This window comes from Lissotriton vulgaris, chromosome 11 (assembly GCF_964263255.1).
Source record: "Lissotriton vulgaris chromosome 11, aLisVul1.2, whole genome shotgun sequence".
Taxonomy (NCBI): Eukaryota; Metazoa; Chordata; class Amphibia; order Caudata; family Salamandridae; genus Lissotriton; species Lissotriton vulgaris.
This window is the reverse complement of record NC_141699.1, coordinates 1,063,463,224-1,063,478,364: the sequence shown is the minus strand read 5'-3', so window position 1 is coordinate 1,063,478,364 and position 15,141 is coordinate 1,063,463,224. Positions and strand designations below refer to the sequence as shown.

General features: G+C 42.9%; 1 protein-coding gene across 2 annotated transcripts in view; it reads left to right on the top strand.

The window, feature by feature from the left end:
* The window catches only part of LOC147684077 (dehydrogenase/reductase SDR family member 4-like), a 152,838-nt gene that overhangs the window by 84,094 nt on the left and 53,603 nt on the right, over window positions 1-15,141 (top strand). For both annotated transcript variants that reach the window (XM_086944945.1, XM_086944944.1), the window contains 2 exons: window positions 14,555-14,625; window positions 15,050-15,101. In XM_086944945.1, coding sequence (XP_086801071.1) covers window positions 14,555-14,625; window positions 15,050-15,101 — 123 coding nt within the window. The remainder of the gene's footprint in view (window positions 1-14,554; window positions 14,626-15,049; window positions 15,102-15,141) is intronic.

Below are 15,141 nucleotides of genomic sequence, written 5' to 3'. Positions count from 1 at the left end.
AAGGAATGTGAGTGAGACAGATGATTGTCTACAAGTGGAAAAGTTGACCTTGCCTGCCTCAAAAATTCAACACCTATACCTGTACAACTTGATAAATTCTGGTCATCAACATCAAACAAGATGAACTTGGGAATGTTAACTTGCCAAAACATTGCTGATGCTTCAGTGAATACTGGATTTCCGATTATTGCAGGTGGAACGATTGTCAATGAGAAGTTGGTGCCTGTAGAGTTATATTCAAAAGGTACAGGTCATATTGTTCAAGAACTTATCAGCAAATTGGAGGAAGCTGACGTTTGTGTTGTGCCACATGTTGAGTGGCGTTTTCAAAATGGTTCCAATCGAGTTATTGTACTGTCAAATGATGCTGATGTTATTATTGTGCTTTGTTGCAATGTTCATAAGTCAAGGACTAATTGTCAATGAAATTTTCCCCTTTGGGCAGACTTACAAAAAGTCAACACTTATACCAGGACTGTCAGAGTTATGGATACGTTGTTGAGCAGGAGAGAAAAGACACTTAATCCCACTTCATATTCTGAACAAGAAACTTGATCCAGAGATGCCCATTGTTCTTATTAAGGCAAATATTCTTACTGGTCATGACACTATGAGCAAAAACTGGAACAAAGCTTGGATCATTAACTGCTGAACCTGTGAAGTTTCTAAAAGGCTTTGCTAAGACAGAAGAAGAATGTGACTTAAAAGACGAAGAAAAATACCTTGTATGTGTGAGGAAAACGAGTTCTGACTGTCAAATAATTGCTAATCTTCAGTACAGTTAGTTCAAGATATCAGTCCCACTAAGCGACCTTCCAGGGACGTCATATTCTATGCATGAATACATTAAAAGAGCGCTCTACCTGATCAGAAGATGTGTATATATTTTGGATCATGCATATGTTGAGAAAAATCATTGTTGGGAAGAAATTGATGAGGTGCTAAAACTTATGACATTTTCAAAGCTGCTTCCCACAGAACTTACACGTACATGTACTTGTAAAACATATGCGCACAAAAAGATGTCCCTGTCAATATGCTCTTCTCAAATGTTCAACATTCTACAAATGTTCCGTGAGCAATTAGCGAAACAAACAAATAAAGTGAACTATGAAAATGTATCTAAAACATGTAAATGTATTTGAGCTTATATAGCGCACAGCTACCCGCAGTGGGTTTCCCGGCGCTTGCTTAGGGAACCCGTCCTGGTATTCCCCTGTGAGATAGCCCCGGCAGGGTATCCACAAGGTGAAAGCCAGGCATCCCGCCGCGAGGGGCCGTTGTGGAGATTAAGCAAGCTATTGCCCAGAGTCGCAGAGTGTGAACCCGTGAGTCGAGAAGGCACCGGAGCGAGAATTATCGAGTCCGTGGAATTTTTAGCCCAAGACCCGCCGAGGCGGGGAATTGAACCCTGGTCCAGGGCCGATCTCAGCTTCCGGGTCTGCCGCCTCTAACCCCTGAGCCACACTTCTCCACATGAGTTATAAAAACATTCTTTGTCAGTTTCTGTTCATAAACATTGTTTGGTTTATACATAAAAGGATTTTTATATATTTATTTTTATTAAATAAAACAAGCAAGGCAAACACAATATACATAGCGCTTCGTTCACATGAGGTCAGGTATACAGTATATCAAATAATAAGCAATCATTGTAGGGAAGGAGGAGCACAGGGGAGAGACAAAAAGCAGACGAAATTATAAACAGTGAATGTGGGGTCAGGGGGAAAATGGGATATTGATGTCATCCTCTGCAGGTGGTGTACACATGTCACCTCGAAACCTATTCCATTGCCCCCAGATTTTTCCCCATTACGGGGGCGGCCCTGGGCCAGATACACCGTTTTTTCCCGAAACATGCACCAATCTATGTTTTCCTTCCACATCTCAACCGTAGGCGGTCTTTGGGACCCCCACAGTTGTGCGATATCACGTTTAGCAATCATGGCCCCCAGGGTCGCCCACTGGGTCTGGGCCACGTTATAATCTGTGGGTTCCTTAACATTTAGCAAACAGCGTCTGGCCTCCGGTAGGAGAGGGACACCCGTAACTTCTTCCATTACATCATACACCCCATTCCAATAAGCCATCACATCAGGACATTCCCAGATAATATGCAGAAATGTCCCTACCAGACCACATCCCCGCTTACACAAACCCTCATCGGAGAAGCCCATGTGAACCAGACGGGGGCCCGTGACGTACACCCTATGAAGGATCTTAAGCTGGACCAGCCGAAGTCTCGCTGGGATCGCAACCTCCTTGGGAGAGGAAATCACTGATTGCCAGTCTTCATCATCTAACTAAAGACCGTCCCGGATCAAGAGATCACGCAAAGGCAACAGAAGATCCGATCTATCATTAATCAGCTTTTTATATACAAGGGAGATTGTACTATCCGGAACATGGCCATCTAGCAATCTATCTTCCAGCGGGGAAGACTCGGGTTTGGCCCCCCAACCGAGAAGACAGACAGCAAAGCATGGCAGACCTGAACATAGCGGAAATATTCAGAGTTCCCCAATTCAAACTCCTTCTTTAACGTATCAAACGACTTCACTTGTCCTTTGACCCATAGGTGTCCCACCTTGCTAATGCCAATGAGGTCCCATCTATCGAACCCTTTTGTCTTCCACAGAGTACCAAGCCTATCTGAGTCAAAAAGTGGGGTCGCTAAAGTCAGGAGGTCCTTCCAACCCATAGAAGCAGTTGCATCGTGCCATACAGGAACCGCCGTCCTAGTAGGCCCGGACAATGACCTGACCGCTGATTTCGAGTACAGTGCCCTATAGTAGTTGCCCCCCGGCAACAACCATTTGTCGACAGCAAACGCGGGATTCAGTTCAGGACCATACATACCATGGTTAATGGCCCCAACTGAGATGCCCCATAATATCGCTTGATGTCCGGGAGGGCGATAGCCCATCGTACCATGGGAGCGTTAGTTCGGACAGTGCAATGGGAGGTCGACCGTCCCATTTCAACTTCCTCTGGAGACCCTCGATGTTTCGAAAATAACTGGCGGGGACTATGTTGAGCGTGTTTTGGAGGGCGTATAAGAAGCGAGGCAAAGACATCATCTTAAAAAGGGCCGCGCGTCCCAACGGCGAGAGTGGAAGCCTACGCCATCCCGCGACATCCTGCGCAATCGAGTTAACAGTGGGAGAAGATTAAGCTCATACCGGGCTACAGGGTCTATGGAGACCCAAATACCCAGGTATTTAAATCCCGTTTGTGACACCTGTATGGGGCAATTACGCGGGAGGAGGGGGGCATCGCCAGAAAGAACATATAAATAGGATTTTGCCCAATTGATAATTAAACCCGAATTTCTACCGAAGGAGGCGAGGACATCACAGAAAACCATGAACGATTTACTGGGCGAGGTGAGATATAGCAATATGTCGTCAGCATAGAGCGAAATGCGATCTTCATAATCATTGGACCACCGAATACCCCTTATCGAGGGCTCCCAGCAGATCCAGGCGGCAGGGGGCTCCAGGGCCAGGGCAAACAGAAGGGTGATAGGGGGCATCCCTGATGGGTACCACACCCGAGACTAAACGGTACCGAAACTCTACCATTGACTACGATTTGAGGAAGTGGGTCTTCATAAAGAAGCCGGACCCAACCGATAAAGCCGGGACCGAAACCAAATTTAGCTAATGCAGCCCACAAATAAGGCCACTCAATGGTGTCAAAAGCCATCGTGGCATCCAAGGACGCCAAGATGGCCGGCTCGCGCAACGTCCCAGCCCTCGCGAGAACTCCATGCAGATGCCTGAGATTCAACGCAGTGTTACGAAGGGGAATAAAACCAGACTTTTCCGGATGGACCAGGTCATTAATGACAGTGATCAAGCGATTGGCCAGCACCTTTGCGAGAATCTTAGGCTCAGCGTGCAAAAGAGATATAGGACGATACGACCCACACTTGTCCCTTGGTTTCCCTTCTTTGTGTATAACAACAATCGTCACAAGTCGCTGGTCTCGGGGGAGAGAACCACACTCGCGAGACTCCAAAAACATATCTCTCAAATAGGGGGCTATCTTGTCGGGTCGCAACTTGTATAGCTCTATCGGCAGCCCATTAGGACCCATGACCTTACCAGACCGCAAGGAGCGTATCGCAAGGGCAACCTCATCGGCGGTTAGAGCGCTGTCCATTCGCTCTCTATCAACGTCCGAGAGACACGGCAGTGCAATGTCACGTAGCAACAAATGAGAGTCCTCCTCCGGCCTATCCGACACGGGGGAGTATACCGTCCGAAAGTGATCAGCAAAGCACTCAACAATCTCTACCGGGTCTGAGACCCTCACACCACTCACCCTCTCAATCTCAGGCACGACCCGACTAGCCCTGTCCTTCTTGTCCAACCATGCTATCAATTTACCTGCTTTGTCTCCCACGTCATACAGACGACCCTGTTGCTCTCGACTCATGGCCTTAGCAGCATCTGTAACTAGAGCCTTATATTCCAACTGTTTCAATCTTAACATATGTGTCTTCGCACGGGTTACCTCCTGTTTCAGGTCTAACTCAAGGTCCGCTATTTCAGTTGCAACATTCACCACCGCCTCATTGTTCAGTTTTTTAACGCCAGCAATCAAAGACAGGGCTTGATCCCTGAGAACTGTTTAAAGGCCTCTCAAAGCGACACTGCAGACGAGACAGAGCCCTCATTTTCTGGAAAATATAGATCAAGTGACTTTATCAAATTGTTACGAGTTTTAGGATTACGAAGATACCAAGGGTTGATAGGGGCAACCCGCCCCTCGGTCCCCGAAGATATTTCAATTCGAAGCCACAGAGGAGAGTGATCAGAAATTCCTCGGGCCATATATTTAACCTCAGCGACAGAAGCCACCTGTGCAGCAGGCACCAGAACGTAATCAATCCTCGAAAGGCTACCGTGGGCACCGGAGTGGAACGTGTATTGCCGCTGAGTGGGATGCAACAATCTCCAACAGTCTACAAGGCCTAAGGTATCGATGACACCACAAAGCCAGTTCTGCGCCCCCTTAAGGTCTCTAGGTGGATGTCTATCAAAAATACCAGAAACAACCGCATTAAAATCACCACCCAATATCAATGACCCCTCGGGAGAGTCAGGAGAACCCGCCCCAGATCTGCAAAGGTAGTGGACTGCAGACCGGGAGGGACATATACAGATACCAGGGACAGGGTCCTACCCTTCCAACGACCAGTAAGGACGACATAGCGCCCTCTATCATCGAGAACCGTTGCATCTACCTCCAACGGGAGAGAATTCTTAATAAGAATACCCACCCCTCGGGAACCTGAGGAAAACCCTGCATGAGCGGCCAAACGATACCCCCTTATTCATATTCATAGCATAGCATGTATTTCCTATCAAGTGAGTTTCCTGTTGTACGACCACATCAGGGGAATGACGTTTTAACTGCTGCAGTACCACCCCACGCTTTATCCTATCCCCCAGCCCATTCACATTCCAGCTCAGAAGTCTCAATCCCCTACCCCCATCCCACACAAGAAAAAAATTCCAACCCCAAGAGGAACCCAGCACTCTAATCAGAAAGTCTCGCAATACATTGCCTTGCAGAAACTGAAAAACTGAAAAAACAACACAACCCCCCTCCTCCCCACCAAACATCCCGTTACAACACCCCCCACCCTGCACCCCTGCATAAGACTAGAAAGCCACCCCAACTTGCAGTGTGCCTGTCGCCCCAACATCTAAACTAATCTACAGAAAGTCAAGGAGAGGAGGAAAATTACCCCCAAATAGCCCCGCAACCCCCGAGATGCCTCGTAAAATCAGATTACACAACTAGTGCGCCGCAGTTCGAAGCTTCCAGAATACCCCAGGAACCAGTCATTGATAAAGCTTATTCCTGGTCCATCAATTCGCCCTCCGCGCCACCACTCTGCCCGTCCTGCGGATGATGGGCCGGAAGAGTATCAAGCCAGTCGGACACTACGTCTGGTCTGTCGAAAAAATAAGTCCGCTCTGCATGTTCGATACGCAGCTTGGCCGGAAAAAGCATGGCGTATTTGAGGCCCATCTCTCGGAGTCTCCTTTTCACCCCAAGAAAACCAAGTCTCTGTTTCTGCACGGCTTGGGTAAAGTCTGGATAAAAACTGATGGTAGTGTTCTCAAACTTTGTGGGACCGCCTGTACGCGAAGCCTGCAGGATTAGCGTCTCTGTCGCGGAAATTGAAAATGCGTGCTATTATAGGCCGTGGCGGGGCACCCGTCTTGGGTTGTCCACCCGGAACTCTGTGAGCTCGTTCCACCGTGAAGAAATTGCTCAGTCCCTTGGATGTAAGGTGATTCATGATCAGGTTCTCCACAAAAAGATCAGTTGTTGAATCCTCCGCCTTCTCCGGAACTCCTATAATACGGACGTTATTCCGCCTAGACCGTCCTTCAAAATCCTCCAGCCGACGTGCAAGGAGGTCATTGGAAGCCCTTAAGTTGCGAACCTCCATCTGTATCTCGACAGCGTCATCCTTCAGGCTAGTAGTCTTAATATCCAGCGATTTAACCTTTTCGTTGGTTTTCGCTAGGTCCGTGCGGATCAAATTCACATCAATCGCCACAGTGTCAAGTTTATGGGCAAGAATCTCCATTTATCCCCCGAGGGACGATCTTATCCCATCAATAGCGGCCATGACGTCTTGTAGGGTGGCTCCGTCGCTGAGGTCAGTGGATCTTTCGCTCCCTCCAGCGACCTACCCGGTCCACTGGGCGACACCTTAGCCTGGGCATAGCGGTCCAAGATGTTGGTTTGGGTATAACTGCCCCGCCGACTAGCCTTTGATCTCTGCTTGTCCACCTCCGGCTTCCCCGCCATTGTAGAGACAGTGAAAATGAGTCCAAACTGGGGCGGGGGGATAAAAGCGCAATCAAGAGGCTAAGTGGTCGACCTTGGCAGAATCCGCAGTATTTGGTCTGCCCAACAGACAAAAAACGAAAGTGAAAGTAGGTCGGGCCGGTCGCCTCCGCCCCCTCAGGCCGATGTTGTTCAACTACAACTTGGGCACCATGCCAACTCCACAGTCGGGCATCACGGAGGCGCAGGCCGCGATCTTCAAATCATCATAACTCCGGCACCCGGGGCCGATCCGGATTCTGGTTGGTTGCAGTAATCGCCTCACCAGCGGTTTTCGTTTTCACGGGGACATATATGAAAGTCAGGATAAGCTACACAATATATGCGGGAGGCTGCGAGGGTCTCGGGAGCCCTGTGCTCATGCGGCCATCTTGGTTGCGCGCGAAGCTCCTCCTCCTAAAAACCATTATTATTTGTTTCATATCTAGATATGTCTCATCTTCCTTTATTATAGCCACCATTTTGGAAAATGGCAGAAGTGTTGCTCTGAGGAGCTATTTTCTGTCTTTATAAGACTACCTGACCCTCAAAACCTATGTTTAGACACCAAAATGAAGTATGTAGGTCTCATGGTTCCTGAAATGTTACAGCGTTATTGAAACACATCCACCATTTCTAAAAATGCAGTCTAGATAAGCAATCTCTAACCAAGCTAAATATCTTCTCTAATGATCCAAAAACACAAATCAAAAATGAAAATCTCTGGACAACAATTTTTTGGAGGAGGTATATTGGGGGGTAATCCCCAGGAGGGCAGAAGGCTGTCTGGCGGACAGCAAATGTGACTAGCCACTGGGCAACAGAGTGTCAACTTTCTGAAAGTTGCTTTCCTTAAAAGTGACATTAAATCTGACTATGGGATAAAGCCAGGGATAATGCCATGATTCATTTGATTCTTCGGAGTAACCATTAGTCCCATGCAGAAGTTTGCACAACTGAGATGTCAGCTTGTAACTTGTGACTTTTCCACAGTAAAACAACAAATTGAAAGTTTTACTGTTAGGACATACTAAAGAGCATAACCTACTTAATAATATACAGCTCTCTACCTTAGGCTTGACAGGCTTTCTTTAGTGAACAAGGGTGCAGGTAGGCGGCCGAACCGCGTCATGTTGACCATGTCATTTGAATAAATTAACTTACTTCACTTTACCTGGTGTGTGTGCCCAAGCCGTGAATATATATATAAATATATATATATATATATATATATATATATATATATATATATATAATATTACCTACTGGCGGTCGCCAGTAGGTATATATAGTTAGGATTTTTTCTCTATGGGATTTTTGAAAATTCTATGTCTAATAACTTTGGCGTTTGTGGACGGAATTGGCTGAAATTTTCAGGAAAATTGAACATTTTGTTTCTGAGCAGCCCCTGACAATTTGGGGGGGTTTCATCAAGGGGGGGCCGAGAAAAAAGGGGGGTCCCAAAACGCGTTTTTCCCATGTTAATTTCCATAGGGCGGTTGGCCTCACTTTTAGCTCGAACGGCTGAATGGATTTGCAGGAAACTTGGCAAAATTGTAGGGACTGTTAGCCCAATGTGCCTTTGCTAGGTCTCAATATATGTGCTCCAGTGGATTTTGAGTAATTTAGGTTAAAAAAAAGATATATATCTGGGCGGAGCCTAACCACACATCTGATCTGATTGGCTGTCAGCACTTCATCCAAGAAGTATTGGCAGCCATCTTGGGACCAATATACATGATTGCACCTCATTAAAAAGCATTGTAGTTAATAGAGGGTTTTAGGACTTTAGTTACATTATAAATCATTTGTTGATGGTACCATACTCGTTTTAGGAATTGTGGTGGGTTCTAAGGTTATTTTACCATGTGAAAAAACCTTCTGCTGTGATATCATGAATATTGTTTGAAAGAAAACTAATATCTCATGATTTTCCCACAGTGGTTTGGAAGGGGATCTATAAGCTAAACTGAAAGCATATTTTCTGTAAATTCACATTATCTTTCTCAGTCATGTGAAAATGAAGTCTGACATTCTCAGTAAAACATGTACATCCAACAAGGACAGAGACTGTCAGTTGATTCCTTTGTGTTCTACTGCAGCCTCCTAGAGTGTTCTAAAGAACAACTAGAGCGCTAACAGTCCTACTTATTACAAAGGTATGGCACACCTGAAGCCATCTTGATTGGAATAAAGTGGTAACTCTTAAAACATTTAATTTAAAAAGAAACAACATGAGGGGGTATATTTTGCCATAGAAAGTATGATTAGTGCTGCAGAATGAAAAATTAGGGCACATTTTGAGTGACTTCTCAAATACTTTTCTATTTCATTAAAACATTCTGACATGCAGTCTCCCAAAATGGCCACCAGAGACAAAAGAGCCCAAATGTAGCCCAAATATCACCCAGATGTAGCCCAAGTATAGCCCAATGACAGAATGTCCCAGAGTGTTCTAAAGAACAACTAGAGCGCTAACAGTCCTACTTATTACAAAGGTATGGCACACCTGAAGCCATCTTGATTGGAATAAAGTGGTAACTCTTAAAACATTTAATTTAAAAAGAAACAACATGAGGGGGTATATTTTGCCATAGAAAGTATGATTAGTGCTGCAGAATGAAAAATTAGGGCACATTTTGAGTGACTTCTCAAATCCTTTTCTATTTCATTAAAACATTCTGACATGCAGTCTCCCAAAATGGCCACCAGAGACAAAAGAGCCCAAATGTAGCCCAAATATCACCCAGATGTAGCCCAAGTATAGCCCAATGACAGAATGTCCCAGAGTGTTCTAAAGAACAACTAGAGCGCTAACAGTCCTACTTATTACAAAGGTATGGCACACCTGAAGCCATCTTGATTGGAATAAAGTGGTAACTCTTAAAACATTTAATTTAAAAAGGAACAAAATGAGGGGGTATATTTTGCCATATGAATTATGATTAGTGCTGCAGAAAGAAAAATTAGGGCACATTTTGAGTGACTTCTCAAACCCTCTTCAATTTCATTAAAAAATTCTGACATACAGTCTCCCAAGATGGCCACCAGAGACAAAAGAGCCTAAATGTAGCCCAAATATCACCCAGATGTACCCCAAGTATAGCCCAATGACAGAATTTCCCAGAGTGTTCTAAAGAACAACTAGAGCGCTAACAGTCTTACTTATGACAAAAGTATGGCACACCAGAAGCCATCTTGATTGGAATGAAGTGGTAAGTCTGAAAACACTCAATTTAAAAAGGAACAACATGAGGGGGTTAATTTTGCCATAGAAAGTATGATTAGTGCTTCAGAAAGAAAAATTAGGGATCATTTTGAGTGACTTCTCAAATCCTCTTCTATTTCATTAAAAAAATTCTGACATGCAGACTGAAACATGCACTTTGAATACCAGCAGCAGACGTCCCTGGTGAGCAGTAGCTTTACTACAGTGATCTAATGTGCAACTAGAGTGCTAACATTCAGAATTTATGGCAAATGTGTGACACATCTGAATGCCTTCTTGATGGAACCAAAGTAAACAAGCATTGAAAATGCAATAGATCTCGCCCTCGTTTAAGTTAAAGCCATTCTGTTTGTAATGAGGTGGCTTTTTAGCTTTGCTTTTATTAGTGTTTTTTCAACTTTCATGTAAATAACATGCATCTGTATGCATATAAGTATATGTATGCATGCATTTATGTTTGTATTTATATAGATATACAGATGATATATGTTTATATATGTATGTATATATATATATTCACTGAAAAAACGATAGGTTATAGACCATATATAGTTAGGAATTAGCATTTACAAAACCTTGAAAATTCACTGAAAAAACCATAGGTTATAGACCATATATAGTTAGGAATTAGCATTTACAAAACCTTGAAAATTCACTGAAAAAACCATAGGTTCACTGATGACATCTCAAATGACATCACTGATGACATCACTGATGACATCTCATTTGACATTACTGATCACATCACTGATGATATCATTCATGTGATAATACGATGAACCTCTTCAGACTCTAATATAACCTTAGATACAATCAGTGTAAACAGACACTCACAGACTGTCACTCATCCATGGAGTTACTCACACACCTAGTCAGTCATGCAAAGAATCAATCACACCTCCATTTCCTCAACTATACAGTTATACAAACTTTACTTATTCAAACATATACTAACACATATTTACTCTCTTATACAATCCCTGATACAAGTTCACAATGATCCATACAGCCACTCACACATTCACTGGCTCTTATGCACAGTTATTTATATATGTCAACTCTCACATGTACTGTGTTTTACATATGTACTTACTTTGACATGTAGCACTGAGATATCCATTCACTCACCAATACACTCATGCACACAGTCAACCGCCCATACAGCTGTTTCCACATGCACTTTTGAAACCATACATCTAGTGAATCAACTGCTCACACATCTATGCACAGAGTCATACACCTCCCAGCCACCCACACACACACTCAGTCTCCCATACAAATACTTGGGCAACCAATCAATAACCCATATAGTTACTCATATAGCTACTTATCAACACATGCAACAGTTTACAGAACAAGAGACATAATGATGCACAAATTAAGACAGTTTAGTCACTAACCCATGCACTCAGTGAGACACATTTAATCACTCACTCATACAGTCAGTCATGCACCTACTAAATCCTTCATCCAGACACTTATACATCCACTCATTCTTCAATATGTAAGACATATTTTAACTTTACAGAAACATACAGTCACTGGATGTTGTCATCAGTGATGTCATTTGAGATGTCATCAGTGATGTCATCAGTGATGTCACTGACCATGTCATGAATGATGTAATATGTGACATCATCAGCAGTGGATTGTGGGTGCGCGATATATAGTTAGTGCAACTAACTATATATGGAATTTCAATGGTTTTGTGTGAGTAAAATAAGGTTTTGTAAATGCGAATTCCTAACTATATATGGTCTATAACCTATGGTTTTTTCAGTGAATATATATATATATATAGAGAGAGAGAGATATATATATAGATATATGTATATACATATATATACACACATATATATATGTATGTATATATATATATATGTATGTGTATATATATATATATATATATATATATATATATATATATATATATATATATATATATATATATATATATATATATATATATATATATATATATATATATATATATATATATAGTTAAAGAAAGTGTAGGCTTTGCCATTGGTTTAAATAGCAAAGGAAAACTGGAATCGGGCAGCTAAACCTGCTCTTCAAGGCTGCAGTGGCAAGCTGGGAGCCATTTTGTACTTTGTCACACTCAAGGTGGTCCAATCAGTGCTGCAGCCCTGAAAAGACACTCCAATGTACATGCCTTCGGTTCCCTTGGTACCATATACTAGTGACTTATAAGTAAGTAGGTGGAGAAGTGTGGCTCACCGGTTAGAGGAGGCAGACCCAGAAGCAGAGGTCGGCCCGGGACCAGGGTTCAATTCCCGACGCGGCAGGGTTTGGAGCCCAAATGTCCACGGACCTGATAATTCTCGCTTCGGTGCCTACTTGAATCAGGGGTTCACGCTCTGCAACTCTGGGCAATAGCTTGCTCAATCTCCACTACGGCCCCCGCGGCGGGATGCCTGGCTTTCACCTTGGGGGTGCCCAGCTGGGCTATCCCACAGGGAAAAACCAGGACGGGTTCCCAAAGCAAGCGCCGAGATACCCTTTGTGGTGATACGTGCGCTATATAAGAAACTACATTACCATTAAGTAAGCATATGCCGATTGGGGGTAGCCATGTCAACATACATTTTGTAAGGGGTTAGAACACTGGCACTGAGGTCTGGTAAGCAGGACTCAGAGCACCCTTGGAGTTGAAAAACCAGCAGCATCAAGCCAAAACTTTGGGGGTGAACATGTAAAAAGAGGCATTTCCATGCAAGGAGTACATTGAATTACTAGGAGGCTCGATAAAACATATATGGGCAAAGACAGCTGGGGTAAAACTGGCTATGAAACTGGATTCAAGACCCACAAAATTGATACAATGAACCAATTGTGGTCCTTCTACCTTTTTCCAATCAAAAGTTACAACTAAAGCCATTTTAGACATAAAGAGCACAATGTGAAAAATACTACAGAAAATACTCTTTATACCAAAGTAAATGCGCATTCTCATTTTACTAAGATATAAAGGCATGGTGTTTCAGGACAAGTACACTTTGACTCGGTGCTGGCTGCCAGAAGTAAGATTTATGTGCAGACAACAGTCTTCCATACGTGTCATGCAAAAGCTACCCAGAGCCCCCACCTGAGCTGTTTACAGGCAGAAGATATTATAATAAATGTGAGTCACTGAAGGTTGTAGCTCACATCATTTTCCTGGATCACTACAGTGAGTGAAAATACATTTGGGATTCTCACACCACAGCAAAGGTAAAACAGAGATGCTCAAAAGTGTAATCAACAGGTAATTTTGACATAAAAGAATCTAAATACCTATAAATAGCATATCAGGAAAAGGAAGGGCTTTAGTTCACCCAAACATCACTATTTAACCAACTGCTACATCACCATGCTGCTTCCAAGCAGACAGCAGACAATGAGGAGAGAATCTAGCTTCCCACCCTCTCACCAGCTCAAATACAGACCATACCAGGGACATAAAGGGCTGCATATTGCATCAGGTACCAATAGAAACAGGAAGGGCATCAGATGGCCCCAGATGTTACCACAGCACCAAGGAGCACATGACTTACTTTTCATCCTCTACTACCTAAAATAAAATCATTTAGGAACAGACTTGCTGACAGATCCCCTCATATGCCTCTTTGAAACAAAGGTTTATATGAGCCCCTGAGCACCAACAGCCAGTGAGCAAAGGAGATCACGTTGCTTCCACTGATAACATTTAAGGATAAACTTGCTATTGACTTATTTGAGCTTATGTGTTCAACTTCTTTGCAAAACGATTTAATCAGTCAATGCACTTGGCATTGCTATGTTAACAATACATTGATAAAGAGATCCATTATCAGTTATTTTGTCCAGCACTAGAATTCATATGTTGAAGTAGTCATTTGTGCATTTTATCTTTCAAAATATGTATTCCACTGTTACTAAATCCTTATGAGTATGCTTTGCAAAGCATTTCACACTTACAACAGGACCCTCATTTGGAAAAGCAATGGTAATGGGAGGAGCTGAATAGAAGCCTGGTATTCCACTTTCTGTTTATTTCTTGGGGTCAATAACACAAATAAATATGTTTGTTACCACCAGGAAGGGCTTCGGTAATACCAGGAGGTAAAACAATAATGGAGTCATTCTCCTAGCATTTTTTAAAAATGTCTCACTAAGTTGCAGGGTTACCAGTGCAAATTATGTTACTGTCAGTTTTTGCAAACTGAAAAGTGCATAGAGCTGTTTATATTGTATTTGCAGGTGCACTTCAACATTGGAGTGATGATATATTTTGTGTGGTACAAAAAAAAGCCCAGGGCAAAAGCATAATGAATTCCTCAACTCATTCTAAAATTAATTTGCAAGCAGTAATCTCCAATCAACCAATTGAGAAGGGCTAGTGATTTGACCCATGACCCTATTTAAAAAAATACACATTCAAAATCTGTATTTGTTCCCCTTTCATTGTTTCCTTTGTGGTTGTAGAGTTTGCACACAAATTTAACCACGATGTTCCTGTTGGTGAAGCAGGTCCTTCCTCACATGCAGAAGATTGGGTAAGGTTCACAAAAGCTGGTGAATGAAGAAACAAAATCTGATAATGAGGTGTCACAATGTTGTCGCTCAGCGGTATGATTATTTTAAGTCTGAGGGTTTCTAGAGGAAAAGTTGAAGAAGAAAAATATAAAATATATAGATAAATCATGGGAGTCATTATTTACAGATATATAAATATAAAGAAAGCAGGTGAATTTGAAACTTGTAATGTAATGATGTAGACACAATTTATATGAATTTAAATAAGTGTTTTGGAAGTCTCCCTCAAAATATTTGAGCACATGTCAATAAATTAAAGAAAGAAAGACGCATAGGTGCACACACGCACACGCGCAATCACACAACCAATCACACATAAACACACACACAAATACACACAAACACATCACAGACCTGACCATCATGCACTTCTTTTTTTTGCAGGAGTGGATCCATTGTGCTAACTTCATCAACAGTTGCCTATTCATATGTCCCAGTAAGTATGTTTCAGTGTAATTTAGTGGCTACGGGTTTAG